The sequence below is a fragment of the Neopsephotus bourkii genome, unplaced genomic scaffold (assembly GCF_033783945.1).
Source record: "Neopsephotus bourkii isolate Nb327-2 ecotype Australia unplaced genomic scaffold, CSIRO-AGI_Nbou_v1 NB_168, whole genome shotgun sequence".
Lineage (NCBI taxonomy): Eukaryota > Metazoa > Chordata > Aves > Psittaciformes > Psittacidae > Neopsephotus > Neopsephotus bourkii.
This window is the reverse complement of record NW_026900684.1, coordinates 4,752,624-4,780,329: the sequence shown is the minus strand read 5'-3', so window position 1 is coordinate 4,780,329 and position 27,706 is coordinate 4,752,624. Positions and strand designations below refer to the sequence as shown.

At 39.3% G+C, this 27,706-nt stretch overlaps 1 protein-coding gene across 2 annotated transcripts in view; it reads left to right on the top strand.

Annotated features, from left to right (window-relative positions):
- The window catches only part of FAM149A (family with sequence similarity 149 member A), a 29,334-nt gene extending 2,849 nt beyond the window's left edge, over positions 1–26,485 (top strand). Inside the window, exons 1-14 of one of the 2 annotated variants that reach the window (XM_061371493.1) lie at positions 11,167–11,324; positions 13,341–13,451; positions 14,222–14,351; positions 15,512–15,654; positions 16,895–17,020; positions 17,194–17,370; positions 18,795–18,985; positions 20,526–20,680; positions 21,423–21,523; positions 21,730–21,957; positions 22,279–22,399; positions 23,171–23,299; positions 24,239–24,427; positions 25,125–26,485. In XM_061371493.1, the coding sequence (XP_061227477.1) occupies positions 11,260–11,324; positions 13,341–13,451; positions 14,222–14,351; positions 15,512–15,654; positions 16,895–17,020; positions 17,194–17,370; positions 18,795–18,985; positions 20,526–20,680; positions 21,423–21,523; positions 21,730–21,957; positions 22,279–22,399; positions 23,171–23,299; positions 24,239–24,427; positions 25,125–25,157 (1,899 nt within the window). In that variant the 5' untranslated portion in view covers positions 11,167–11,259 and the 3' untranslated portion in view covers positions 25,158–26,485. Of the gene's footprint in view, positions 1–11,166; positions 11,325–13,340; positions 13,452–14,221; positions 14,352–15,511; positions 15,655–16,894; positions 17,021–17,193; positions 17,371–18,794; positions 18,986–20,525; positions 20,681–21,422; positions 21,524–21,729; positions 21,958–22,278; positions 22,400–23,170; positions 23,300–24,238; positions 24,428–25,124 lie in introns of those variants that run through there. The other variant, XM_061371483.1, reaches the window with a different exon arrangement.
- The last annotated feature ends 1,221 nt before the right edge of the window (positions 26,486–27,706 follow it).

Below are 27,706 nucleotides of genomic sequence, written 5' to 3'. Positions count from 1 at the left end.
TTATATCTTACTATTTTCTTCTTTCTTTCTTAGGTGCAGACAAGCAATTAAAATACACTGAAAGTGCCAAGTATTGAAAAATGTGACACTGTTTTCTTCTTATCTTTCCCATGTATTCTCAATTTTCTGAGCTCTGCAACTACCAACAACTGGTCCTAGTACTGTGTAGGGCTAAGCTACAGCAGTACTGTATGATTTCACATTTGCAGTTTATTTACATAATGATTTCATATCTGTCTAATCAAATTGAAGGTGTGATAATGAATAAATCTCTTCAAATGGAGAAAAAAAAATCCACATTTATTAGTGCTTGAAAAAACATCCTGCTGTATAAGATCATGGAATTCTTTGGGAGAATAGTAAGATAACTTACACTACACTTACCGCAGTATGCTGGGGACGCCAAGATACAATAGTTTCTTTTTCTAAGAAACATTATTACTGCAATCCTAAAATCTTGCAGTAACTAAAGGAGGTATCAGCCTTTAGCTGATTTAAAGGCATATGGGGATGAGGTTTAAGTTATATGGTTTAGGAGTGGGTAATAGTTTGTAGAAATTAATTGCACTGCTCCCCATTTTCAGGGTAATTCTAATACATGGCAAATGTGTTTGTGAACTTGGCATGAGATGTGTAGTTTTATCTGTGATGTTGAAATGTCACTGTCTTCTGCCAGCTGCTATTTCTTGGTAGCTCAGGTTTTGGCCTTCAGAATGATTAACTTTGAAAATATGGGCATGAGTAACTTGAGCTGCATCGGAGAGTGGAAACTCAGATTCTCTGTCTCCTGTTTTAACCACTAAAAGCAATAGATCTCTTTCATGCTGTAAATGCATACTAACCTAGATAGAGCATTACAGTGTTACTTAGCTGCTCATTTCCATTGTTGTACTGATCTAAAAGAGTAGTAATGCGGTCTACTTTTTTCATTGCAAATAAGTGTAAAAGAGCTTAGAGGAGAATTTTAATTTGACTTGGTACTTTGTAAGTCAGTAGAAAATATTGGGTTATGGATGTTAAGATTAACCAAGTTCTATCACACATTATCAACATGGTTACCATAGCCTGTAGTTGTTACTTACCAAAATGTGTCCCAGATACCTAAGCAGTGAAAAAGCAAAGCATAATGGGAACTTTTCTGCACCAAAACATGAATACCTGTGGATTCTTTATTACAGGATATTACGGCACATGACACAAAGAACCCAGGCTTTTGGTCTTGCTTTCTATTTTACAATGTATTTCTAGTGCTTTTCATGTTCTCTTAATTGGTTTCCTCTCATTTTCATGCTGTTTCCCCTCTTTCTCCTGCTTACTGCCTTTCATAACACTTTGTGAATGACTGATAGGTTTTACACCCTTACTCTTCCTTCTCCTGCCTAGTTGTGCTGAACTACTAATAGTTGTTAAAATATGTCCTCCCTTAGCCTTAAAATTCCTCTATATTGATTGGTTACTATATTTTCATTTGCTATCCAAAATCATGATGCTATATCAGCAACTGCCAGAGGTTTTAATGAATTGTTTAACCCTTAAATTTTGCTTTCTGTATTATCTTTCTGTAACCTGACAATAAAGTGTACAACATCCTGTACTTTTCTGTTTTTTTGTTGTTTTATTTCTTCCTATGTTCCTATGTTTTTTCTTCCTATGCCTTTCTCTGTTGATCTGTGTATGGACACAGAGCTTGAATGCTGCAGTGCATGTTTATTCAGTTCATTGGTGCTAACATGAGGTGCAAGCTCATTAGCTGTTGGTCGATGTAGTGGCATTGTGTCCCAGAGGCTTCAACCAGTGAGGAATAGAAGATTAGCATGGTGACTCTATGGCTCTTCCTAATGATCAGAATTTGGCAGTGTGCATGAGGGAATTCTTGTGGATGTGTAGCAAGAGGTTATCTAATTAAACACTGCCCATTATCAATGTGTAATCCCTCTGCTCTGGCTGATACACCTCTTTCAGTATATTTACATACTGACCACTTGTGCTTTAAAATATGTGAAATACGCTCTTTAATGTTTCCTGGTGTGAAAGAAAAACATTGGAATAAGTATGTGTTGCTCTGGAAATTTATTGCAAGATTGTTTAGTGCTTGAGATAAGCACTAGAATGGGTGTATACACAGTACAAGCAGCATTTCGATTGTATCCTTATTTTGGTTGCTTATGGCCACAGAGTTGGAGGGAGAGGCTTCTGCCATGTAATATTTTGGCAGAGTATTGGAGCACTTGCTGATGTTTGGTACTACATGTAAATGGCAACCTGGCAGATGAAATAGAGTATTGAGCATTATCTGGTGGCTTAAGTCAACGTAAGCAAAAGTACAGTTCTGGTTGTTTAAACAGCAGCCTAGATGTGCTGATTATCTTTTTAATATTATAAACTCAGTGTCTTGACCTTATGGCAGAATTCTTTAAGGTATTTAAAACTGGGACTTTTGAATAACTTCATTGCTTGAAATTAAAGTTGTTTGTAGTGTAAGCAGGCAGATAGACAGTTCATGTTACTCTGTAACAGGTGTAGTGAACTTTAAAGATCAAGAAATCTGGAAATTTCAACAGAAAGGGTTTTTGTTTTTTTTTTTTTTTTTTTTTTTGAGGAATGTGGTTGAGACTGTGGGATAGATGAGAGGTTGTTTCTTTTTTCCCCCAGTGGTGCTTTCCTTCCAATCCACCACTATGGAAGTCATGCTATGGCAAGGGTAGAGAAGAAGTTTCATGTCCCCAGATTACAGAAGCTTTATAGACAATGATGTGACATCTTGACATCTCCAGCCAGGGGTGTCTGTTGTTGTAGAGGAAGCAGAAAGTTACTTAGTATACCTCAGCATATACAGACTCAGGTTTCCCCACACTTGCATTGCTTCACTCTGTACTGTAAAGCTGTTGCTGTGCAACATTTCAAATTTTTTATTTCTTTTCTTTTTTATTTTTTTTAATTAAGTGTTCAGAGAGGAGAAAGTTTTGTTTCTGTTATGAATTATTTATTGTATGTCCAATTTTCTTCAGAGGTTAATGAACAGAATGAGAACTTCTGATCTCTGATATTACACTGTTTAAAGAAATCTGTTATGAAAAGGTATTAACTGAATTTCCAAATGTATATCAGTAACAAGATTATACAGGGAAAGTCTTGTGGACCACTTCCAAGTGTTTTGTTAGGGGTGCTACTCCCTCCCTGTGTGTTCAGACACTTGATCTTGCAGCAGTAAATGCCTCCTATCAGATCCAAAGAAATAAAACACCTTCTCTAAGACACTAATTAGCATTCTTTAATATTGCAGTTAATTAAGGTGATTGTATTTTTCTTAAAGATAATTCTAATTTATATTAAAAAGTCATATTTACTTCTATAAAGAGAAGAGGTACTTAACATGCATATCTTGCACTCAGAAATTGTTTGTTTCCTAGAACTGAGTATTATATTTCTGTTTACATTTTCACAGTGAATCACATTTAGAAATAGGTTTAACACTAAAATAGATAATACTCAGCAAGCTTATGCCACCTTAAAAGCTTTATAATTTTGAAATGCATTCAAAATTTGCAGAATAAAATGACTATACATGAATAAGCCTATCTCTACAAGTTTATTGTTACTCTGCCTTGTAAAGAAAGGAGCAGAATTCAACACAGATTGTGGCTGCAGAAGTGTTGCATCTATTTCAGGATTCAATATGAAAATGCCTAATAGTAAGCATTCCACTTCAATGTACATAGTACAAATATCCACCTAAAATGCTGTGCTGTATGTACCTGTTACTGTATTAAAAATAGTGTCCTGGTTTTCCCTTATTCCACTTTTCTTTTCTTTTCTTTTCTTTTCTTTTCTTTTCTTTTCTTTTCTTTTCTTTTTTTTTCTTTTCTTTTCTTTTCTTTTCTTTTCTTTTCTTTTCTTTTCTTTTCTTTTCTTTTCTTTTCTTTTCTTTTCTTTTCTTTTCTTTTTCTTCTTCTTCTTCTTCTTCTTCTTTTCTTCTTTTCCTTTTCCTTTTTCTTTTCCTCTCCTCTCCTCTCCTCTCCTCTCCTCTCCTCTCCTCTCCTCTCCTCTCCTCTCCTCTCCTCTCCTCTCCTCTCCTCTCCTCTCCTCTCCTCTCCTCTTCTCTTCTCTTCCCCCCCTCCCCCCTTGCCATTATGCGATTGTTTCCCAAAACTAAGATCAAATTATAGTCCTCCTGGAGACCATTTGCCTACCTTGACCACAGTCATTGCAGTGTTACCATGAGATAATGAGGATGTCTATTGATCAGCTGTGTTGCACTGGTGAGTGATGATACTCGTTTGGCAAAGTCTTTCAAGATTACCTCCCCTCTGGAGCTGAAGGAAGTGTTTCAAAGCTGTCTTCCTTTTGAACCAAGTGTGGCTTTTACGAATGTTTAGGAAGATGTTTATCTACAAAATAAGAAAATTTACCTTGTGGTGAATTATGTTAATTTAGACAGATTGGACATTGTCACCTCACTAATAACACTCAGTAACAATTCAACCATATGAGTGCTCCTAGGTAGTCTAATCATCAAAGCATCAGTAAGCTGTCTTTAGCTTCAGAGTTATTAAGTGCCATTTCTGAAAAAGGACCTAATCAGGTGGTATGATTAAATAATAGCAATAGAAAAACTCTGGTAAAGATTCATATTTTCCAGCTTCAGGTAAAGTCAGTACTTCACAGACCAATGACCAAGGTGACTGAAAGCACTGAAATGGTTTTGACAATGCTTATTGATAGATAAAAGAGAAAAGTGAAAATAATCTCTGGGGCTAGAGTGACACATCAGCAAAGGCATGTGCTATCACTTTTTTGGGTGTATCTTTGCTAGCTGTTAAGCCTCTGGTATGTTCAGTAATAATAATGATAAAGATTCTTTCTTAGAAGCTTAGAAGGTACATGTTTGCTATACCATCTTCCAAGGCAGATTTTTTTTTTCTTCCCCTCACTGACCCATGTCATTTCCAAGCAAACAGGCCAAAAAGGTATTACAGCTGAAGGCAATCAAAAGATCTATTGAATTTCTCATGATTCTGCTTCATTTACTGTGCACCTACTGGGGTTACCTCAGCTAAACTATTCCAGGGATGACTTTTCAAGATATGCCACAGCTGACTTTGAGAAAGCTGAGGAATAGGTATTGTAAGCAGGAACAGGCATTGTTGCTATCTACCTTGATTTAATTTGTATTGCTGCATTAAGTAATAAAAGGCTGAGCCAAACTGACTGCTTTAAACAGCTGTAAAAGTCACTGGATCTACCTCATCAGAGGGCCACACTGCTGAAGGAAGAATTCAGTGTTGTTGTATTAATCACATCTGTTCTGAGCACTGTTGTTAAGGCAGTGTTCTCAGATATGCCTCCTCTGGGATGTGGCAGTGATGTTCAATACCGTCTCTCATACTTGACAGTCTGTGTTCATTTAAGTTATTACAAGAGGGTAAAAGTGCTCTTACCTTCTTCAAGACCTCCTATGTCTGTTCAAAAAATCTGTTTTGTCAAGCAATACACAGAGTTTGTGCTATGGTTGACTGCAACCAAGTTGGACCTGACCTAGAGGGAAAAGGATGTGGTTATTTCCTATGAACTTTGTACTTTCTGTGGTATAAATAAATATTCAACTACAATGTGGCATTGCATGGAATATTTATTGTTGATACAGAAAGTAGTCATGTCATGTTTGTTTCTTCCTTGCTCCACAGATGGAGCTGAGGGACATGTGGAAAGGTGTGCATTGGTGATAACTGTCATTTGTAGTGAAGTTTGTACATTCTGGTCTATGAACAAGATAGTGACAAGGAATGGCTTATTTACATCCATGAAAATGCTCTTCAGAGGTGTGCTGGGAGTAATCTTTACAGAGGAGTATCAAGCAGGCTGGGTTTGTAGAGTAACAACTTCTGTTCATTGTATCAGTTCAAAGAAGAATGAGAGGGAGGCTCCCATGGTAGTTTTCCCTGACCCAGTGTAAGAACGGATGGTGTGATTTCAAAACCAATTTCTTCCCACAGATGTGTACATTTATGCCAAAGAGATCTTATATTTTATTGGGTTTGTAATTACATTTCAAATTAGGTGTGAAAATAATCTGCTACTGATGATGTGATATGTCCTATCTCCCATAGGAACTCTGACCTTGTGTACCATGTTCAAGTTCTTTGTCTTTAAAACCCCACTTAAGGCGATGGTCATATCCTCATCCTTGTTTCTTTTTTTTTCCTTTTTCAATTAATTTCAAAACATTTCTCCTTCTATATTGTCCTGGGTTTAGCAGTAGCAATCATTTTTCTCTTTCTTGGTAGCTGGTGCAGTGCTGTGTTTTGACTTTCGGGCTGGGAACAAACCTGATAAAAATGATGTTTTGGTTTGGCCAAGGACTTTGTGAGCCTCATGCTCTGCCAGGGAACAAGGGAAGCCGGGAGGAAGCAGAGACAGGACACCTGACTCAAACTGACCAAAGATGTATTCCATACCACAGCACGTCATGCCCAGGAGGGAACTGGGAGAGTTACCCGGAAGGGCTAGGGTGAGGACTGCAGGGTTGGAGGAGGTATCAGTCGGTGCTTGGTCAGGCTGGGGGGGGCGAGTTATCAGTCGCCTGGTGATGAGGTGCTGTATTCTCTTACCTTGTTATTTCCTTTATCATTGCTATTATTGGTGGCAGCAGTAGTGATTTGTGTTATACCTTAGTTACTAAACTGTTCTTATTTCAACCTGTGGGAGTTGCATTCTTTCTGATTCTCCTCTCCGTCCCTCCAGGAGTAGGGGGAGAGCAAGAAGGGGGGAGGAGTGGGTGAACAAGCTGTCTGGCTGGGGTTAAACCACAACACATGTCCATGATTTCTCTTGACTGTGTTCTCCTAAGCCTGGAACTTCTCTCTTTAATTGCTTTTAATGCCTTCATGTCAAGCACTTCATGTATGATGGGATATGTTTTTCCTGAGCTTTTGCTGACTTGTAACAGAAAAGGAAACCTGAAGCTCTAATACTTTTTTTTATTTAAGCATTTTGTCCACACAGACTCATTTTTCCTTGTTGTTTAGTCTACTTTTTCTTGGATCTGATGCCCTCCTCAGTGTAGAACAAAAGACTCTTACTTCTGTACAGTGTTCTGAGGTTGAAAGTTAGGGCAACTAAGATGATTAAGGGAGTGGAGCATCTCCCTTATGAGGAGAGGCTGAGGGAGCTGGGTCTCTCTAGTTTGGAGAAGAGGAGATTGAGGGGTGACCTTATTAGTGTATATAAATATATAAAGGGGGAGTGTCACGAGGATGGAGCTAGGCTCTTCGCAGTGGCAAACAATGAAAGGACAAGGGGAAATGGGTATAAATTGGAACACAAGAGGTTCCACTTAAACCTGAGAAGAAACTTCTTCTCAGTGAGGGTGACAGAACACTGGAACAGGCTGCCCAGGGAGGTTGTGGAATCTCCTTCTTTGGAGACATTCAAAGCCCACCTGGACACGTTCCTGTGTAACCTTATCTAGGTGTTCCTGCTCCGGCAGGGGGATTGGACTAGATGATCTTTTGAGGTCCCTTCCAATCTCTAACATACTGTGATACTGTGATACTGTGATGGTATAAACAATTCTGTAGCATAGTTTGAACTTTGACTTTTAAATGCAATTGCAAAACCTCTATGCTTAACTGGCTTATCATGTTTATCCCTTTTTGATCTGAACAACTAAATGTTGCTTCAGGAAAGAGGGGGGAAAGAAAAAATATTTTTTTGCAGTGAATATTTAAATGTAACATGGGCCAAATTTTAGGCTTTTACTGTCCACAAGGCTCTACTTCCCCCATGCCTCTTCGCAATAAACAAATGCAAAGCAAAGATCTTAAAATTCAACTGAAGACACATTGCTGATTCATATGCCCAGACCTTCTCCCTGTTTTCTGTTCTTGTTTTGATCTATTTCAGTCTATATTCACATTATTCAAACTTATAAGCAGCCTTATATTTTCCTTTAGTTTGCCATATTGTTTCATTTGACACAGTTGTTTTGAGGCTATTATTTTCTCTTTCAAAAGGTGTTGTAATGCTTTGAAGCAGTCTGAAATAAGCAGCATGCTCAGCAGTTTGAGGTTTATTCAGCCTACTAGAGCATTATGTTTGTGCATCAAATCCATGCTGTGAATGTTGCTTTTAAAGGAAACCAATTACGCACAGTAGGACCAGTTTAAACACACTTATTGTTATATAATGTGCCTCTTTATTGAGAAACTGTTACAGGAAATGGCTGTCCCGCAAGCTTTTGGGATTTAGGGAAAGGGCAGGGTTTTGTTCTTCTTTTCACTTCCATTTGTCTGCATTGTGAATGTACTTGGTCATAATATCATAGAACAGTTAGGTTTGGAAAGGACCTTAAGATCATCTAGTTCCAACTCCCCTGCCATGGGCAGGGACACCTCACACTAAACCAGATCACCCAAGGCTCTGTCCAACCTGGCCTTGAAAACCGTTAGGGATGGAACATTCACAACTTCCTTGGGCAACCCATTCCAGTGCCTCACCACACTCACAGTAAAGAACTTCTTCTTTATATCCAATCTAAAGTTCCCCTGTTTAAGTTTTAACCCATTACCCCTTGCCTATCACTACAGTCCCCGATGAAGAATCCCTCCCCAGCATCCCTGTAGGCCCCCTTCAGATACTGGAAGGCTGCTATGAGGTCTCCACGCAGCCTTCTCTTCTCCAGGCTGAACAGCCCCAACTTTCTCAGCCGACCTTCATACGGGAGGTGCTCCAGTCCCCTGATCATCCTCATGGCCCTCCTCTGGACTTGTTCCAACAGTTCCATGTCCTTTTTATGTTGAGGACACCAGAACTGCATACAATACTCCAAGTGAGGTCTCACAAGAACAGAGTAGAGGGGCAGGATCACCTCCTTCGACCTGCTGGTCATGCTCCTTTTGATGCAGCCCAGGATATGGTTGGCTTTCTGGGCTGCAAGCGCACACTGCTGGCTCATGTTCATTTTCTCATTGACCAATGCCCCCAAGTCCTTCTCCACAGGGCTGCTCTGGTTCTCTTCTCTGCCCGGCCTGTAGCTGTGCCTGGAATTGCTCCGACCCAGGTGTAGGACTTTGCACTTGGCATGGTTAAACTTCATGAGGTTGGCATCAGCCCACCTCACAAGCGTGTCAAGGTCCCTCTGGATGGCATTCCTTCCCTCCAGCAAGTCAACCGAACCACCCAGCTTGGTGTCATCGGCAAACTTGCTGAGGGCGCACTCAATCCCACTGTCCATGTCAGCGACGAAGATATTAAACAAGACCGGTCCCAACACCGATCCCTGAGGGACACCACTCGTTACTGGTCTCCAGCTGGACATTGAGCCATTGACCACAACCCTTTGTGTGCAGCCCTCCAGCCAGTTCTTTATCCACCGAGTGGTCCACCTATCACATTGATGTCTCTCCAGTTTAGAGACAAGGATGTCGTGTGAGACAGTGTTTAATGTTTTGCACAAGTTCAGGTAGATGACATCAACTGCTCTACCCCTGTCTGTCAGTTCCATAGTCTCATCATAGAAGGCCACCAAATTGGTCAGGCAGGATTTCCCCTTAGGCTTGCCAAGATGGTGAAGAGGTCTTTAAACTAAAGTGTCTGGTTGACAGCAACCTCAATTCATCCCACTCTTACCAGTTTGATGCCAGTGCCAATGAGAGATGCTCAGAGCCTGGAGAAGGATCACAGGTTAGCAGGAGGGTACCTGAAGAGCAGCACAAAGGAATTCTCACCACTCCAGCCAGCAGATTGCCTTCACTGTGGGCCCAACTGAAATGCCTCTATGTGGCTCCTAAACAAGAGGAGTTAGACATGCATGCACCTGCAGGCCTATGATCTCATTGGCATCATGGAAGTGTGGCGGAATGTTTCCTGTGACTGGAATGTTGGAATGGAAGGATATAAGCTCTTCATGAAGGACAGGCAGGCCAGATGAGGATGGGATGTGGCCCTCAATGGCGATGACCAGCTGGAATGCATGGAAATCTGCCTTACAATGGATGAGAAGTCAGCCAGGGAGCTTTTGGGTCAGGATTAAAAGGCCAGCAGGCACAGAGGACGTTACAGTGGGGGTCTGCTACAGGCCACCAGACCAGGAAAACTGAGTGGGTGAGGCCCTCTATAGACAGAGAGGTGCAGCCTTGCATTCACAAGCCCTGGTCCTCATGGGGGTCTTCACCCTGATACCTGTTAGAAGGACAGCACAACAGGGCATAATCAGTCCAGGAGGTTCCACAAACATATATATGTGCAGTGATTTAGAAGCTAGAATTGTGTTTTCTTAACCTGGACATGCTGTTCTAGCTCTTCAGCTGCTTGTTGGATATGTGTATCTTGACAAAGAACTATGGTTTTCTTCTGTGTGCATATGGGATGTCGGACAAACGCTCTTATAGAAGAATGATTGCTAAGGACAGAGAGCTGCTACATGTGTAAAAATAAAATCTTTCTTGATGTTTGGATCACAAGAATGTGGATTTTTTTTTTTTTAAAGCTATGTTTGGCAAGAATTCCTTAAATGTCATGGGGAAAATGCATAGTCATTTTCCATACACCTTTCTTAGTGAGTAGTATTTTGTTTGGTTATGAAATTTTAAATATCATTTGAATGTTGCTGGTTAATTTTCCTATAATGAGAGATTTCATATGCTGTATATTTTTCAGTCTCAATTTCCAACGTTGCCTTTCTTCTTTCTCTGTAAGAATACTTTTATTTTCTTCTTGCTTATGAGCAAATGTACTTCCTCCTCTGCTAGCGGTTATCGGCAAAACACGTAGACACCAGGATTTGCGTACTGGAGCTAGAGATGAATAGTCAGTTGTAAATCTGCAGCTGGCAGCCTATGCTTTGCCCTGTCACCCATGCCCCGGGAGATTGGTGGTTTGCACAGGGATAGTTCTGAGGAGAACTCAATTAGCAGTGGAAATTCTTTATTCAGTTGTCCAGCACTGCATAACTTTATAAGGGCAGAAAGATCCTAAACTGAGTCTTTTATGGCTGCGATTTCGGAGGCGACAGCAGGGGAAGATGTGCACCTCTTCCGTTCAGGCTGGGGCTTAATTTTCATGGTCGGTCTTTTGTGTCGGCAGCCCTTGGGCGGGTGGGGAGCGGGTCGGGGGGAATCCAACTGCAGAGCCCCCGCCGCGCGGGGCCGTGGCCAGGGCCAGGATCGGGCGGTGCCGGGCCGCCTCCTCGCCGCGCCGCAGGGGCCGGGGCGGTGCGAGGGGCCGTCTGGGGCTCTCGCCGCGCCGCCCCTGGGGTCCCCGATGCGCCGGTCGCGGGGCGCTGGCCCGGAAGGTTGCGGCAGCGATCGGGGGCTCCTCGTCGTGGGGTGAGTGTAAGCGACAGGGCTGGCGGAGCAGTGTGTCGTGCCGCGGGGAGGGCGCTGGGCCCGGCTCGCCGGCTCTCCCAGGGCGGCTCGAGCACCGCGCGGGTGTGGGCTGACAGCGCTATTATTTGTACCGTCATCATTTGGGGCCTGCAACTGCAGAGACCTCGCTTAGGGCTGCCGTCGCTGGCCTTTGCTTGGCAGCGCTGGAGAAGCGTGCTATGGATGCGCTGGGAGGGGTTTTCTTGTTTGCTTTATTTCATTGAGATTGTTTCCTGGCTCATCTTATTGCATGTGGTCTAAGGAGTCGGGGGGGGTAGTACCACAGCATGTAGGGGCACCATGTGGCAGTTTTCTCCATCTCATGTCATGTATTATGCCATTACATATAATGCCTGTGCTTTGTTTCACAGATGAAGTCCATGAAATTGTTTTCTTTTTCTTTTTTTCTGTCCCCCCTCCCCCCCATGTTTGTAGGTTCAAATTTTCTTCAAAGCCACAAAAACCCCCACTCGGCTCTTTTTGAGAAGTCAGAAAGCCTTATAGATACAGGAGATCCAGTCAGTTATCTTGGGCTGCCAAAAGACGGTCAAGTAAATGGAAAGCTGGAATACAAAAAGAAAGGGTTCTTGCACAGACAAATAACTAGAGTGCTGATGGTGGCCAAAACCAGGTGCCTAGGGAATAGGGAAGAAATTTAGAGCAAATACATAGCGATGCTTTCTACTGCTGTTGGACCAGCCTCCAACAATCTGCAATTCAGGATCTCCCCTGATGAGGAGTGGTGATGTGGTCCATTGAATGGAGAGTTAGATTTGGCATATGTATACAATATTCTGTGTAAAGTCAAGATAAGTATCAGAAGGGATAGGAAGAAAATAGAGCAGTCCCAAGTGTTGCAGGGCCAGTCTGCATTTCTTGGCTAAAGAAATCAGGAAAACTCTTGAACTGTGCACTGTTTCCTTACAGTTACTGATTCACAAATGTACTTTGATGCAGTCATGCTGCTAGTCACAGTTATGACCTGAGATTTATGGGGTGAAAATAGGAACTTTCACTGCTGAAGCGATCTGTTGCTGTAAAAGTGTTTCTGAGCAGCACTTTGACTCATCTATTTGACAGTGTATATTCAGAAGAGGTGGGTTTAACACGTTAATGACAGAATTTAGTAGGATGTGTGATTATAAAGAGTTTCCATTAAAAAAAAAAAAAAAGTTCCTTCATTGAAAGGTATTCTTTTTAGGCTAGTAATAGAAGTGCAGGCATTCCTGAGCCTTACTGTATCTTAATATTCATCCATGTGATTTGTAAGGGATGGTTTTAAAGTTTGAGCATGTGTCCAGGTATTTGGAGAAATAAAAAAGACAAGTTCTAGTGTTTCTTATGCTGGAAAGGCATAACACTAGGAAGTTTGTGGCTTGGTTTTTGAGAAGGTGTTAAGGAGTCTTTGTTACTGGAGAAACTGATGCTCTGTGGCTTGTAAACATACTGAGACTATGCGTGTGTTTCCTGATGTACTAGTATCTGGGTTGACTTAAAACAGCCAAGTTGCGAGTTCATAGTTTCAGTAAAGACCACTGTCTGCTTGGCACCATATCTGAAACTTCTCTTTATGTAGAGAGACATGTGAGAAAGTGGACTCTATGTTAATGATTGAACAGAAACACGTACCAAAATACCTATCTGCTGTATGGACAATTGCTGGGTTTGGCCTTTGCTCCCTTCCTGCAAAAGTGAGGTGCTGCTCCACTTGTGTGTGATTCAGGCAAATTTTAAACCACGGAATTGAAGGAAGATGCCTGTGGAGTAAAATAAGTCTCAGATATTTCCCCCTCCCCCCAAAATACTTATGTAAATAAGGTAAATAAAAACTATTTTAAAACAAGGCAGTGTGTTTCAAGCAAATATTTATGCTGATGGATAGGATTAAAAAGTTCAAGAGTGTTGTCTATTCTCTCCAGTGGAGGTGCAAGTTAACCTTATTTAATATTATGGAATTATTTGTTTATGTGTTTATAGGAGGGGACTGTCCAGAGGTTCCACAAATCAGTGTCTTTCTGGAAAAAGTGGAGAGTCTCTTCCAGCAGTTTTTGCGAGAAATGTACAGGAAGCCATCAACAATTATACTTGGTATGCATGCACTTCTGGAATAGTACGTCCTTAAAGGACTCTTGGCTTAAATAGGTATTTAAAGATCATTCTTACAGATAACAACTGTTATAGGATATAATGCAGGTTGACCTAACCCATTGTTTAGAGGGTTTGAACTTTAGTCCTGGTTTGTTATGGATTTGTGTATTTCTAGAGTATAGTTAAGAGCACTGATTAACGCTGGAAGGGAAGTCGAACTTCATGGTTAAATGCAAATCATGCTCACCAGCATTGCCGGTCAGTTAACTTTCAAAAAGTTTTATTCCAGTTGGCACCGGTTAGGCTTTGCATGGCCTGCACATCTGACAAGCCTTGCTTTCACTGCATCTGAGGACTGGTGGTAGCTAGCAGAGACCAGGTAGATCTTTCTGAGAGCTAGTATTCTGGAGTACAAGGCTTAAAGTACACCAGGTCTAACAGCTTAAAAGACGGCGTATTGACATACAACTCAATCCTCATTGGAACATTTGTAGAGATGTTGTGTTCAGTTTTGTAAGATTTTTCTTGTGACACCTTCTAATGGAGTTAAAGAAGGCTTATGTTATCTTTAATGTGTAGTTTTTCATGTGCCCATTAGCTAAACTGGGCAGTTGGGAGTAGATGATTTTTAAGGTCCCTTCCAATCCAAAGCATTCTATGATTCTATGAATGTATGTCAGTGTTCATTTATGTGATCAATTGTATTACTTTCAGAATGTTTATATTGAAAGCCATTGTGATCTTCATTTAAATTTGTTGTCTTTTCACAGTGAAACACTTTCATCAATTACATCTAGTGGTTGTACAACACCCACAGACCTGAATAAATCTTGGTTTGGAATAAAGAGCTATACTACTGGTTTGTCTACCGAAAGTTCAGCTTACTCCTGGAGGGATGACGTACGTCACAGAAACTTTTACAATACTCTTTCTGTAAATATTGTAGAAAAGATCAGCTTTTTTACAGAAAATGGACATGCAGCACCTCCTGTAGAAGTTAACCACTTTCAGTCAGAAGAGCCTAGTGATTGTGTTAATTAAATATTAAAAAAAACCAAACAGTTTTATTTGCATTCGTATCTGTGCAGCTGATGTGTAACAAAGGAAAATGGAATAAAAATGTAAAATTATGAAATCTGGGGACAACAAAGTTGTCTTACCAAAGAAGGTAGGCTTAGGTTTCTGTGTCCAATAAGGTGATAAAACACAGTGCTTTCAAATACTGTATAATGGTGGCTATGTTTAAATTGAATTGTTCTTGGTGTTTTGAGTCACAAAGTGCATTCATGAACATGAATGTAAATGTCTCAATATCAGTATGTATAGCTCTTACCTAAGCTTAGTTCTGTTTCATAGATGATACAGAAAAAGATTAAACCCGTTATGGAGGCTGACCTCTGTGGCACAGCTGGTTCAGGCAGGCAATGTTGGACAAATCCAAAAACACTGCAGTTGTTCCCACTTTCATTTTAAAAAGCCATCCATGGCTGGTAGTGGTAATTCTATCATACCTTTTGCATAGTTTACTGACCCTATCTGTCCCTGCCAGCCCTCCAGGAGAGTTATTTTCCTATTCCTTTTTGGTGTGATCTCTTCTGTAGCCTGAAGTGGGGGCACTCAGCTGGAAGGAAATAGACATGATTTGGGCCCTTTTTTCAAGGGTATTGCCACTTTTTTTAAGAGTATTAAAGTATCTAAGTGGCAAACATAGTTCTGAACAGTGCCCCAGCTGAGGAACCCTCAGTTAAGTGCTTGGGTCCTTAGTGAGGTGCTTCTCTGCTCTTTTAATATGCCACTGCACTCACCTGTTTCTGGTTGCACTGAGTTATATCTTCATTGAAATGGTGTGGAAGGCCATTTTTCCAATTATGGCTTTTGCTAGCCTCAAGCCAGCTATTTTTGTTTGCACTGTGGTATATAGTGTGTCCGAAGTAGGTAGTCTGAATATCCATTCTGAGATGCTCAGCCAAATCGCTCCAGGTTGTCCTGTTCTTTAAATATTGTCGTTTTTTTAGTAAATATGCATATTTGCTAACAACTATTAATTTTATAATCTGTAGGAATTTGATAAAGCCAACACGCAGAGAGTGCATCAGTTATTTTGGGAGATTGATGAAATGCTGTTTGAAGGAAAAGTGACCTCCCAAACAGAGAGCCTGCAGGCAGAATGTGCAGACTGGGTTGAACAATTTCCTCATCTAAGGTAATGAAGCTTCTTGCTGGTCTATCACTCTAATTTGAATTTTTGGGGTACCCCCTTATGAATAGCTCGTGATGTATGGCATCACAACACTTCTCAGAGCTGTGACATAGTTACCCAGTAAGTCTGGATGGTGGTGCACTAGCAGGTAATGATCTATTTTTTCTTAACACAATGATTGCAGGCAAGGATACTTCAACAGGATATAAAGAGAAAATAGTAATGCCCCATTTTCATAATAACTTTTTCTAAATAAAGAATACATCTTGTAAAAAATCCCACTTGTTTTTACTGTAAGTGAAAATACTATGAAATTCCAAGAAATTCGGTATTAATTCTGTTACTGATTGTTCTAAAAAGAAATGAAAAACGAAGGTGATCACATGCTTCACATATACTGCATAGCTGTCATGTCTTCCTAGGAAGTGTAAATCAATGTAAAACAAAGTGTGATATTAATCTGGCAATAACTATTTGAACAGATATAAGGATGCATACATGATTAATTACAATTTTTTTGCATAGATGTGTAGCCTGATGACTGCTTCATGTAACACAGGGGTCAGCAGTCAATGTTGTACTGCAGCCAGTGTTGCACTGTGTTGTACTGTCCTGCCTTCATAAATGATGTCATGTCACTTTGAGATGTGGTGACTCTAAGCTATAGATAGTATAGATCTAAACGTAGATCTGCATGTCTGTCAGTAGTGTTACACCATTGGAAGGAATGTTGTCAGTAAGCTATGGAATGCTTTTAGATAATTTGCAGAGGCTTGTTACTAGTAAATATAAATTAAAATCAACTAACAAAGTTTATCGCATTTTGTTGAGGACAGGAAAGAAGTGATAAATCTGTGGCAGTCTTCACTAGCATTAAGCCATGCTTTGCTTAATGCTTTGCCTTGTTTAGATACTGTAAAAATTAACAGAACATGCATAAAATGGAGACAGGTTTTTATGATGTGCAATTAATTCAAAATACTAAGTCATTTCACTGTATTTTTAGAGTATTTTCACTGAGTGGAATTTCTAAGTGATTCCCTACACTTAACGATTTTCTGATTCAAATCTAAAGTCCAAGAGGTTGAGAATGAGCTGAAGAAATCTGGGAGCTCTGTGTCATTTGATAATAAGGGATGTGAAAGGGGAATTGGTTACTGTTTGCAGGTATTTGTATTCTTGATATTTCTATATGGAATGAATTTTCATCTAAGATATCACTTGCTCTCTCCTTTTTATTCAGGGTTCTAGGAAAGCAACTCTTGTTGCCGAAAGATGAAGGCTTTCAGCATTTTCAGAGCAGAAGTGATACCCATGTGGATACTAAGTGTTTACCTGGCCTTCGTGAATGTACTAGTAGCATAAAGGAGTATGTCCACTTTTTAACACCTTTGTATTGGTTTTCCCTCTTCAGAAATACGTACATAATTACTTTTGTATTACTGAAACTATACAGAAATTATATATTTCAGTATAACTAAAAATGCACTTTCTTCTTTCTTTGAGTATTTAATTTTCATTTTATTGATTTTTTTTTTTCAGGCTCTGCATTTCAGGTTCTAAACTGATTTCAACAGCATCTCCAGTACATAAATCACTGGATTCAAGTTCCACTGGGATTTCTGCTTCTGACTCAGCCATATATTCATTCCTGGAAGAAGAAATCTATGATGTGGATGGAAAAATAGAAGAATATCTTGCTTTTGACAACAAGGAGCTGTAAATAACAGATACATGTATTTTTTGAAGAATATAATGAAAAACTTATGAGTGAACCCAGTCTGTGTTCATAAGCTGTGTTTCTCCTCTGTAAGATACAGTTTCTTCTGTCCTTGTGTTTGGTAGCACTCACTGGGCAGGAAGATTAGGTATGTTGTCTTTCTAGTGGTTCAAAATTCACATCTCCTGTGTAAGAGGAACTAATTGTTCTGAGGTGTTTTGTGCATGGAGATTCAATAAAATTACTATCTGATTTTTAAGATTGAGGGTAGAATGAAGGAATCCGTTCCCCTCAAGTAAGTGCCTTGAGTACCAGTTTGTTTAGGTTCATTACACTGTACATGCTCTCATTGTCTGTCTTAATGAATATTAAATTCTTTCTGTGCAGTGTATAACAGCTTTGTGAGGAGAGGTGCAGGATACAACCTGCATTTAGAGCATTCTTGTGAGTGGCAGGAATCATGGAACTGTCCACTTCACAGTGCAACCCAATTTTCCTGTGAGCTGATTTAATGTTCCAGCAAGTAGGCTAATGGGTGGATGAAAGACCATAATGTGCTGTTTTCTAGAACGCCTTTATGAGGGGGAAACTGTGGTAGGACTTAGTGGGTCAGAAGCAGAGCTTTTTATGCTAAAATACATGATTGTTCTGAAAAACAGAAGAACCAGACTGAGATCCTTTCGGTCCTGTTTTTGAAAGGGGGGGCCTGGGTGGCTGCCTTTTTTGGAAAGGATTTGGGTTTGGATTTAAGAATTCTCAGGATCATCCTTCTAATCTCAGAAAAGAAAAAAAGGCATTAAAAGAAGGAAAAGGTTAAAGTTTTCTTCCTGAGAGGTGTATTAGAAGATCAAGTTAGAAAATGTTGTTACACTTTGCTTCCCTAGGGAGGGAGGGGAAGAAAGTAAAAATATAAGTGTCCACACAGTGGTGGGAGGGAATGAAGTAAGCGTAAGGCTATGGGCTCTGCTATTCTTGGCAGTCCGCAGAAATCCTTTAAAGTTGTTTGTCTTTGGTCAGTGGTAGAGTGTTGCAGATGTGTGCAGTTAAACAGGACGAGAAAAACAACTATTATATATGATAGTCTGTCTGCTAACTGCAGCAGACTGTAGTTCCCTTAAGTTGTGCTTAAAAGCATAGGATCTAGTCTCAAATGACTAAGTGCTGTGTATAAAGCTGTTCCTTCTAGACCTGCAGATCTTTTTGTTGTAATGTCCCGACTGAATTTTCTGATTTTTCACCTGCAAGCAAAAGATCATTATATTTATTCAGTAAGTTCTGTTCCCATAGGTACTCTGTATGCTTGAACTTGATTTTTTTTTGTTATCTACATCTGACTGGCTCTTCTTCCATATGTATGTTTCTATTCACTTGGCGTATTAGAAGGAGGGGAAGAAAATTCATTTGAATTTGCTTTCTTTATTAGTGATGATGAGAGTTGGGAACAAAAGAAAATGCGCCTCGCTGAGAAGAGGAGTAAACGTGGCATTCCCCCTGTTTCTCCCAATGCCTGTATCAAAGATGCTGTGGCTTCTGAGGTTTTTGATTGTATCTGGAGCAATATAATTGGAATATTGGAGGAACTGATTAAAAAAAATTGGGACACTAATGTCACAGGTATTTGATATTTTCAGATATGGTATTTATTGACTCTAACTCACTAAAATGATTTCCTTGCTGTCTCTCCCCCTCCCACCAGCCCTGTTGTAAATAAAGCTTAGGAAATCTGTGTGTTTTAAGATAACCATGTTGGTAATAAAGCACTAGAAGATACGTAATAACTTGCCATGTGTGTGCACACTTACACACCCACCCACCCACCCACCCGCCCACCCACACCTAAAATACAAACATTCCTACTAGTTTTCAGGGATTTTTGTATGAGAGGTGTAAGAAAGGGAAGAATATAGACTGAAAGAGCTTAATTGCAGGAGAGCAAGTTTAAGACTAAAATCTGAATTGCTGGCTCAGGATGCACATTGATGCTGTTGGCAAGGGATCACTGGTGACATGATCTGAATCTGGAACATAGGAATCAAAGTATCCTAGTCCTCATTGTTTGAGCTCTGTTAATAAAAAAACTCCTTACGTAGTCAGATTGTTAAAAAGAGAGAGTCTTGATGACAATGTGGAGTTTAACATAGGATGAAGAAATGGTGATGCATATAATTTTATGTTTTCGTATTCTAACAGACTGTAGAGAGAAAAAGAAAAAGCTAGGAAAATTAACTAGAAATGAAATCCTATTCAGTGTGCATGTGTTGCCTTTGCAAGCTGAGAGAAATTTCAGTTCTTCTTTCTATGTATTTTAAAAGGACAGTGACAAGTTTATCTATGGATAGGTTTTGGAAATTACCTCAAATGTAAGGAACACTCAACCTGAAATGTAAGTCTACAACAAAGTGAGAAATGACAAAATTTCTCAGAATACTCGCAGTGTCACAACATTTCAGGTGTTACTGAAGTATCAAAGGGCTTTTCACACAGCAGGTGGGTTGCTTAGCACAATATTAAGTATAGGGAGGATAGTTTATGGAGGATAGTTCAGCAATAATATGATAGGTGTGCTCTTTTATCTTCATGAAGGGCATAAACTGATGGCAAATTGATAGCTAACCAAAGTATTTCATCTAGGAATGTGAAAGAAGTTGGGTTTATAGTAGGAAGAAGATGGTAGTATATACCCATAATGAAGCTGTGTAGCTGCTGTCAAGCAAAGATTAGGATCAATAGACTTTATACATATATTTATATATATGGAAGTATATATATATGTGTATATATATATAATTTTTTTCTACCTGCTTAAAAAAATAGTCTTTGGGAATTTAAAGATAACATTCCACGAGTCTTAGCAATGTTTTCTTAGAAAACACACCCCTCCAACTCTACCTGTATAAACCATCTTGTTTGTCAGTGTCAGAGTGTTGCATAAACAAATGGAAATGCTTTGAGGAACACACAATTTGTTAGGTTTTTAAATAACATGGAAACTTAAAGCTATATGAACATCTTTATTTACTGTAAAGTGTAATGTTGTTTGAATCCCAAGAAAAGATGTCTTGTAAACATACCAAATACATTTTATTCTATTTCTTTTTTCTTTTCTTTTTTTCTTTTCTTTTCTTTTTTTTTTTTTTTTTTTACTCTTGTTCAGAGTGTGACAAACAGGTGCAAAAACTGAAAGCTGTTACAGCAAAATTGCCACATTTGCCAGTCATTCGTACTACGGCAGATGCTGGGAATGTTCCTCTTTCCATAGGCTCTGAAGCACAAAGTGTATCCTTTGGATCTCATTTTGTTTCCTCACAGGTAAAAATAAAATAACTTCACAGGTGACGGTGTTCTCCTTTCTGCTGACCTTGGATAGTCCTGGCTGAATATAGAAAAGGCGCTTTTTTGTTTTTCTTTCCTGTTTTTTTTTAGTGTTCATTAAATGTGCATTTCTTGGTTACTATCATGTCATCTTTGGTGGTTCTTAAAGGTGCCGTTTACCACTAAGATGTTGCTGAAGTTGGTTTACAAAATCCACTTGTTAGATTGTATTCTTCTCCTTTGAAAATAATTGGGATTTTACTGTGGTCCAGTCATTTCCTCTTGGTAGAATCAAGAGAACAAATCAGGCTCTTCCCTGGCCTGCAGGATGGGAAGTTGCAACTTGAAGTACTTTACTCACAACCCTGCAAGCTTCAGACTCTTGCATTCCTTTTTATTTCCTTTGCCTCTTGTAAAAGGGGACCCTGCAGTACATGCACCAGTGCACTCCCTTTGTGGAAGCTCATGTGTATAGTGATAAATTGCCCCTTTTTGTCCTGCTTGCTGTCTCCTCTTTTTGTCCCCTGGCTCCTATTTTGTGCTTTGGAAAATCAGACTCATCTTCAACTGACACTTACATTGCAAATTGAGTTGTAATTCTGTAACTAAATTATCCAAGTTCTGTTTGTAGGAATCTGTTTAAAATAAGCAAAACTATGTATATAATGCATCTACTATGTGCTTTTTGAGGTCTTCTTCAAGAAAGGTAAAGATTAATGCTTATTTGTGCGTTTACTAGGTTCACCGTTTCTCCAGCAACTTTAGTGATTTGAATGGTGTGATGACAATTCAAGCAAAACCACTCCAACAGAGACATGTTGCCACAGTAGAAAAAATACAGTAGGTGTTGGTATTGACATTTTCAAAATGTAGCATAATTCATATTATGTAGAAAATGTTTTGCCATTATGAAAAGGCAATAATCTCCTTTGTGTGTATCACTGATGTGATAATGATTTGTAGAGCTTGCAATGATACTGTGTTAAGAAATATTCTTTTTCTCCTTAATCCTTGCTCCCTCTCTTGTCCTTCTTTTTTTTCCCTAGGAATGAGCAAGAAGACAAACAGCATAGAATTGGCTCTAGTGCTCCAAATTCAGTGCACGCTAGATTGGGGAGAATTGCCCGTAACAATGTTCTCTCATCATCTCGGGTACTGCTGGCACCTTCTAGGAAGCTACCAAGCCATTGTAGGTTACCTTCTGTCACTTCTGACCAACTCTCCTCAAAAGCTCCTAATATATACAATGATGAAATCCTTAGGGGGACTAAATTGTGAGTTTTTTCGTTTTATTCTTTGCTTTCTTCAGAGCTTTACTGAAATATCACCAGTGAAAGATTTTTACAAAATAGTTGAGAACTAACCTGAGATTTATTATTGATTCTAGAATTCAGGGAGAAAAAGAAAACAAGCAGAACAGTGTTTTTTGGGGAGAAGCATTTGTCGGGTTTTTTGTTTTGTTGTTCTGTCAAGTACTGTTACTTTCTGTAGCTGAGCTCTATAAAGAAATATACTGCTTAATAGTTTCATATTACTTCAGTGAAGAAGTCTTGAATATGAATTTTCCTAAAAGAGGAACCCTTTAAATTCTGTAGGGGTGCTGGCTCAGATCGTTTATCTTCTGCTCGTTCATCTAACACCCGGAACAAATTACCACCAATAAACTCAGAGGCTGTTGAAAAATGTCTTTCAGTACCTCGACTGCAACAGAACTCTGTAAGTTGTGTTGGTTTTTTGTACTTGTGACGAACTTCAAGCTATTCGGAAATAAATTGCTCTGTGTCACTGGTTGAAATGAGCAGTTTTACAGGTTGTATTGGCTCATATTTAATACATGGTCTTAAAATGCTTCTGTGAGTTGCATTAGGTTACTATTAGAATGCAAGAGAAGCCAGTTTAAAACCTCAGGTCACAAACAAATCATGGTGGAAAGACTTTCCTCTGACAACAGAAAAATCTGGTTAAAAAAAAAAGTATGTGAAAAATCCAGAGGCAAATAAGTGCAAGGTTACTATCTGGCTGGCTGGTTACCTCTTTTCAGTGTTTTATTCACTAATGTTAGGTTATAAAAAGTAGAAAACTACGCTGACTGAAGTAGAAAAGTATGACAACTGGAAAAACAGATAAATCTGACTGATATTTATTTTCGAAGGATATGGAAATAATAAATTGGCATGTTGAGATATAATAATAATTTCTTGAATTATGTTGAGTAGTATTTTGAATTGAGACATGCATAACATCTATTATTTTAATTAATAGAAATCTTTGGGCTTTATAAACTACTAGGAGGCACTCAAATCTGCAAAACATGAGTATCCTTAAATTACCTTAAATCGGTGCTTTCGGTTAGTGGAAACATATTTTTCTTCTTCTTTTGTGGGTTTGATTGTTTTTTGTTTGTTTGTTTTGTTTGGCAACAGAAATTTTTTTATTATAACTAATTCAATTGCTGCATTCTTTTAATGCTCTTTTTAATTCTCTCAGCATCGAGGACGATATGCTCGTAGCAGAGTGTCAAGTGCAGTGCCTGGCAGTAGAGAGCAACAGCCACTCAGAGAAAGAACTGTTGTTACTGATCAATTTTCAAGGCCCAACACAACTCATACATTCAGGGTATGTTGCAATGCAAGTAGGGACATGGAAAAGTGAAGAAGCTGCCATTCATGCCCACTGTTAGTCTATGGAAGATCTCATTTACTGGTTCTCTCCTGATTTTTGATGTAGAGGAATTCCTACTGCTTGTAGAGAGGAGGATGTTAAAAGTCTTTGGGAGGGTGTGGGACTTTGAGAAGCAGGATTAGTGTATGAGGAAGAGATTTTTTCAAGTCTAATGCATCAACCAGTTCCTTTGAGGGTGTCTATGCACTATAAGTGTGCAGTTTTACTACTATTTAGAGCTTTGCAGCTTGGTATGACTCTGCTGGACTTGTTCATAAAAACTGTAATCAAACTATTTCAGCAGATAAACATTAGTATGCTGTCGTGGTTTAAGCTCAGCCAGTAACTCAGTACCATGCAGCTGTTTACTCACTCTCCCCAGTTCCTCCCAGAGTGATGGGGAGGAGAATCGAAAGAATGTAACTCCCATGGACTGAGATAAGAACAGTCCAGTAACTAAGGTATAACACAAATCACTGCTGCTGCCACCAATAATAATAATGATAAGGGAAATAACAAGGGAAGAGAATAAAACCGCCCACCACCTGCCAACCAATACCCAGCACGACTCTGTCAGTGATCTAACCCTTCTGGTAACTGCCCCCAGTTCTACACCCTGAGCATGATGTGCTGTGGTATGGAATACCTCTTGGCTAGTTTGGGTCAGGTGTCCTGTCTCTGCTTCCTCCTGGCTTCCCCTCCTCCCTGTCAGAGCATGAGGCTCACAAAGTCCTTGGTCAGCGTAAACATTACTGAACAGCAACTAAAAACATCGGTGTTATCAGCATTGTTCCCAGGCTGAAAGTCAAAAACACAGCACTGCATCAGCTACTAAGAAGGGAAAAAAATGACTGCTACTGCTGAACTCAGGGCATATGTCTTTCCATTTTACAGACAGGCACACCTCAGAAGAGATCACTGACTCCCATGGATTTTGCTAACCACAGAGGGACAGGTCAACGATTTTTAATAGGCAGGCAAAGTAAGAACTACTTGGAAGGCAAAAGGCCAGCAAAACCTATTAACCCACTGTATAGTCAGGAAGCACTCAGCGAGAGCCATCTTGGCATCAAAGAACAACAGGTGTGCTTTGCTCAAGACCTTTTGAGTTTGGTTTTCAAGTTCCTTCTTATTTGTATGAGACAGCCCTACTCTGACTGTTAGGAATCCTGCAAATCTTTGTTTCATTCTTATGATGTGGAAGGTAAAGGATTCCCCCTCATCTTAGTATATATATTTTTTTAAAGATTTCAGCATATTTACAGTTATGGGAAGAGTATATGGTCCACAGCCTAGATGTTTTGCAGCTGCTAGAGTAGCAACTCGGATACATACTAGAATTGTTTAATGACATAAATTTTATTTTAGGCCCCATATAAATTCACTGAGTCAACTTTTTAATGTGGGATAAAATGAAACTGAAAATTTGCTTTTTTATCATAAGTAGAAAAATAAATGAGAAAATAAATACTGATTTGCAACTTTCATTTATAACACCAAAAAAAGAGAGCAGTCCTGTGTGGTTTGTTTAGTTCCATGGTTACAATAAAGCTGACTGTCAAGTTCCTGAGATATTTGAGTGCTTGTATGTAATTTTTATTAATTTGGAAGTTCCTTAAGTTTACATAATGATATGATTTTCATAATTATAGAAAATGTAAGAATAAGGGTGCATTAGCAAACACTGATCTAAGCAGGCTGATAGAAGTATCTCTCATGCAGTCTTGGAGCATCTTTCAGATTCTGCCACAATTAACAAACAATATTTTATCTTTTCTAGGCTTACAGCATTAGTACAGATCCTTTCAGATAAATCCTCCAACCTCTAGGAAGAGATTTCAGACTGCTTCTTAACTCATTTTAGGAAGAAACGGAACCTTTCTGCACTGAATGGAAGATTGAACTGCTAAATTTGCCAGCTAGTATCTTGTGTAACAAAGAACATGTGCAGTATGCTGGTTTCTGCTGAGCCTTTCAATTCTCAGGATGCCTGCTTTGCCTTCTTTAAAAGCTGTTTGACCAGAGGTTAGATTAAAAATCAGAGCAAAATGAAATAAATGGTTGAGGTGTCCACTCTGCAGCGTCAAGATGCTGCTACTGCTGCACTTTATTCTCAGGCATTCCTCCTTTTTCTATCCTTCCTTAGGGAATTATTATTCTTCCCATAGAAGCAAATAAGTTATGTTCAGACCATGAAGTTCTGTTCCCACCTTTTCGTGTTTCCTCACTGTTCAAGATGTTCTAGTCTATCCAAATATCAGTCATACATAAAATATGTACTTTTAAGCAGTAGTTTGCGGTATATTATCTTAACTTCTGTTTTAGCATTACTCCATTTTTCAGTCTGTCTACTTACTGCAGTGGCTTTCTTGTAAATGTTGTCTATCACAAATTTTTCTCCTTCCTTTAATTCTTTTGAGATTATATTAATTCATTGCTTCTACTTATGCTGTTCTAATTGTCAGTTAACTATGGGAATTGCTGGGATAAACTTTGTTTATAGGAAGTAATGTTTTACCTGCTAGGCCAAATGTATTTGTAGATGCTGAGCAATTGAACCTGCGTACTAACAAGTTGGTAAGACTGTTCCTACTTGTTCACATTCCATATAAAATAGTGACTGTTACTTGGCAAATTAATCACATTTTGAAATATCCAAGCCTTCAAAGTTTTAACAGAAAAATACGTACTTAACTGATGAAAGCATTATTTTGTATCTCTTTGTGTAGACCCAGACAGGAAGATCAAAGAGGAGACTGGGACTGCATTCTTCCCAAAGATCACAGCCCTGATCAGGTCCCTGGCTAATAGCACTGAGTGCATTCACAGTCAGGAATTCCTCTGCCCATCAGAAAGACAGCAATTTAAGTAGCTGTGTTTAAGAGCTGTTGAAAGGGAAAGGGAGGAGAAGAAACAATTATTTGCCCAAATTGTGCAGTTAAGAACAGGAACAGTTTCTTCTGCTTGGGAACTAATACTGGTTCTCCTCAGTGCTTGTTATGAATTTTCAAGCATTGGTAATGAAAGGAAAAGCATCTGTAATGTATGTTTTATTTCTGTACTGTTAATCAGAGTTCTGGTTTTTGTAAATGGTCATCAAGTGATGCATTCTTTTGAGTAAATGAAAGCATTTTGAAATTACTTTCTTGGCTTAGTATTTTTCTTTGGCTACGCTAAGTTTACTCACTGGTGATATTATGGTATAGTATCTGAGAAAGCAGAATGCTTTTGCTTTGAAGTTGCAGGTTGATTTCATACAGTTGCATGTCAGTTTGATGCAGTTTCTTCAAAATGTTTGAAATTCGCACCATCATCTTCAGCGGTTTGTCCAAAATGCACTTTTGCTCTCATGAGTGCTCCTGCCTGTAGTATGTATTGACAAAAATGCAGAGGATCAAGGGCAAAATGTGTCCCTTTAAATCCATGGCAGTTCTTACATTGTGAACTAAAAGAACATGCAGTGCTTTGGTTCTGTAATGGCAGAAGTGGGACCACACAGTGAAGAGTTGTTTGTCATCTGGCACTTTTTTTTCCGTGCAAGTAAATCATGTAGAAAGTTTAATCATGTTCCTAAGAAAAACCCTTCATAACTGCAAATTAAATGTGATTACTAAGCTAGTAACTGGTTATTCTTGCTTAGTGCAGATGCTGTGTGTTTGCAAGGGATGATAACATGATTTTCCTTGGCTGGAGCAAAGAACTAATGTAAAGAGCACATCACAGTTTTTCAGAATGTGTTGTGTACTCTTGTTCTTGTGTTGTACCACATTCATTTTAGCCTTGCTTTAGGTCTTTGTTTTTCTTGCTGGCAATGAAGACTTTGTTGATTTCCTTATCAAAGAATCCAGATGTGAATTCTAGGGACCAGCAGAAGTCTGTGTTGCCATTGTGCTTGTAGACTGACATAGCCTGACAGAATGCATGCCTTCTGTGGCATGGGCAGGTAGGATTTCCACTTAGGTGAAAGGCTGAGTAAAAACAGATTAGTTCTGTTAAATGCATTTATAAAAGCAAAGATTCACAAACTGAAATTCAACACTGAGCAAGTAGCTCTCCATGTGAAAAAGGAGTGCTAATCAGAATCTGGTAGAAAACTCCTCTCCTACAGAACATCCTCCAAGGTTTGTAGTGATTGCAAGTCTCCGTGATGTAATTAGGCCTCACATATACCAGACCTCTCATTTTTTCTTTCTTGGGTATCTCATTCCAGTACAGCTGCTGCCTTTTGTTAGCAGCATTACCACTGCCAGCTGCTGACAGGATTTTGCAATGTTTGTTCAGATACGCTCCCTACTGCTTTCCCTGTGAATTTTTCTCCCTGTCCCTGCTGTTTCACTGTTCCTCATTTTTTTTTCCTACAGA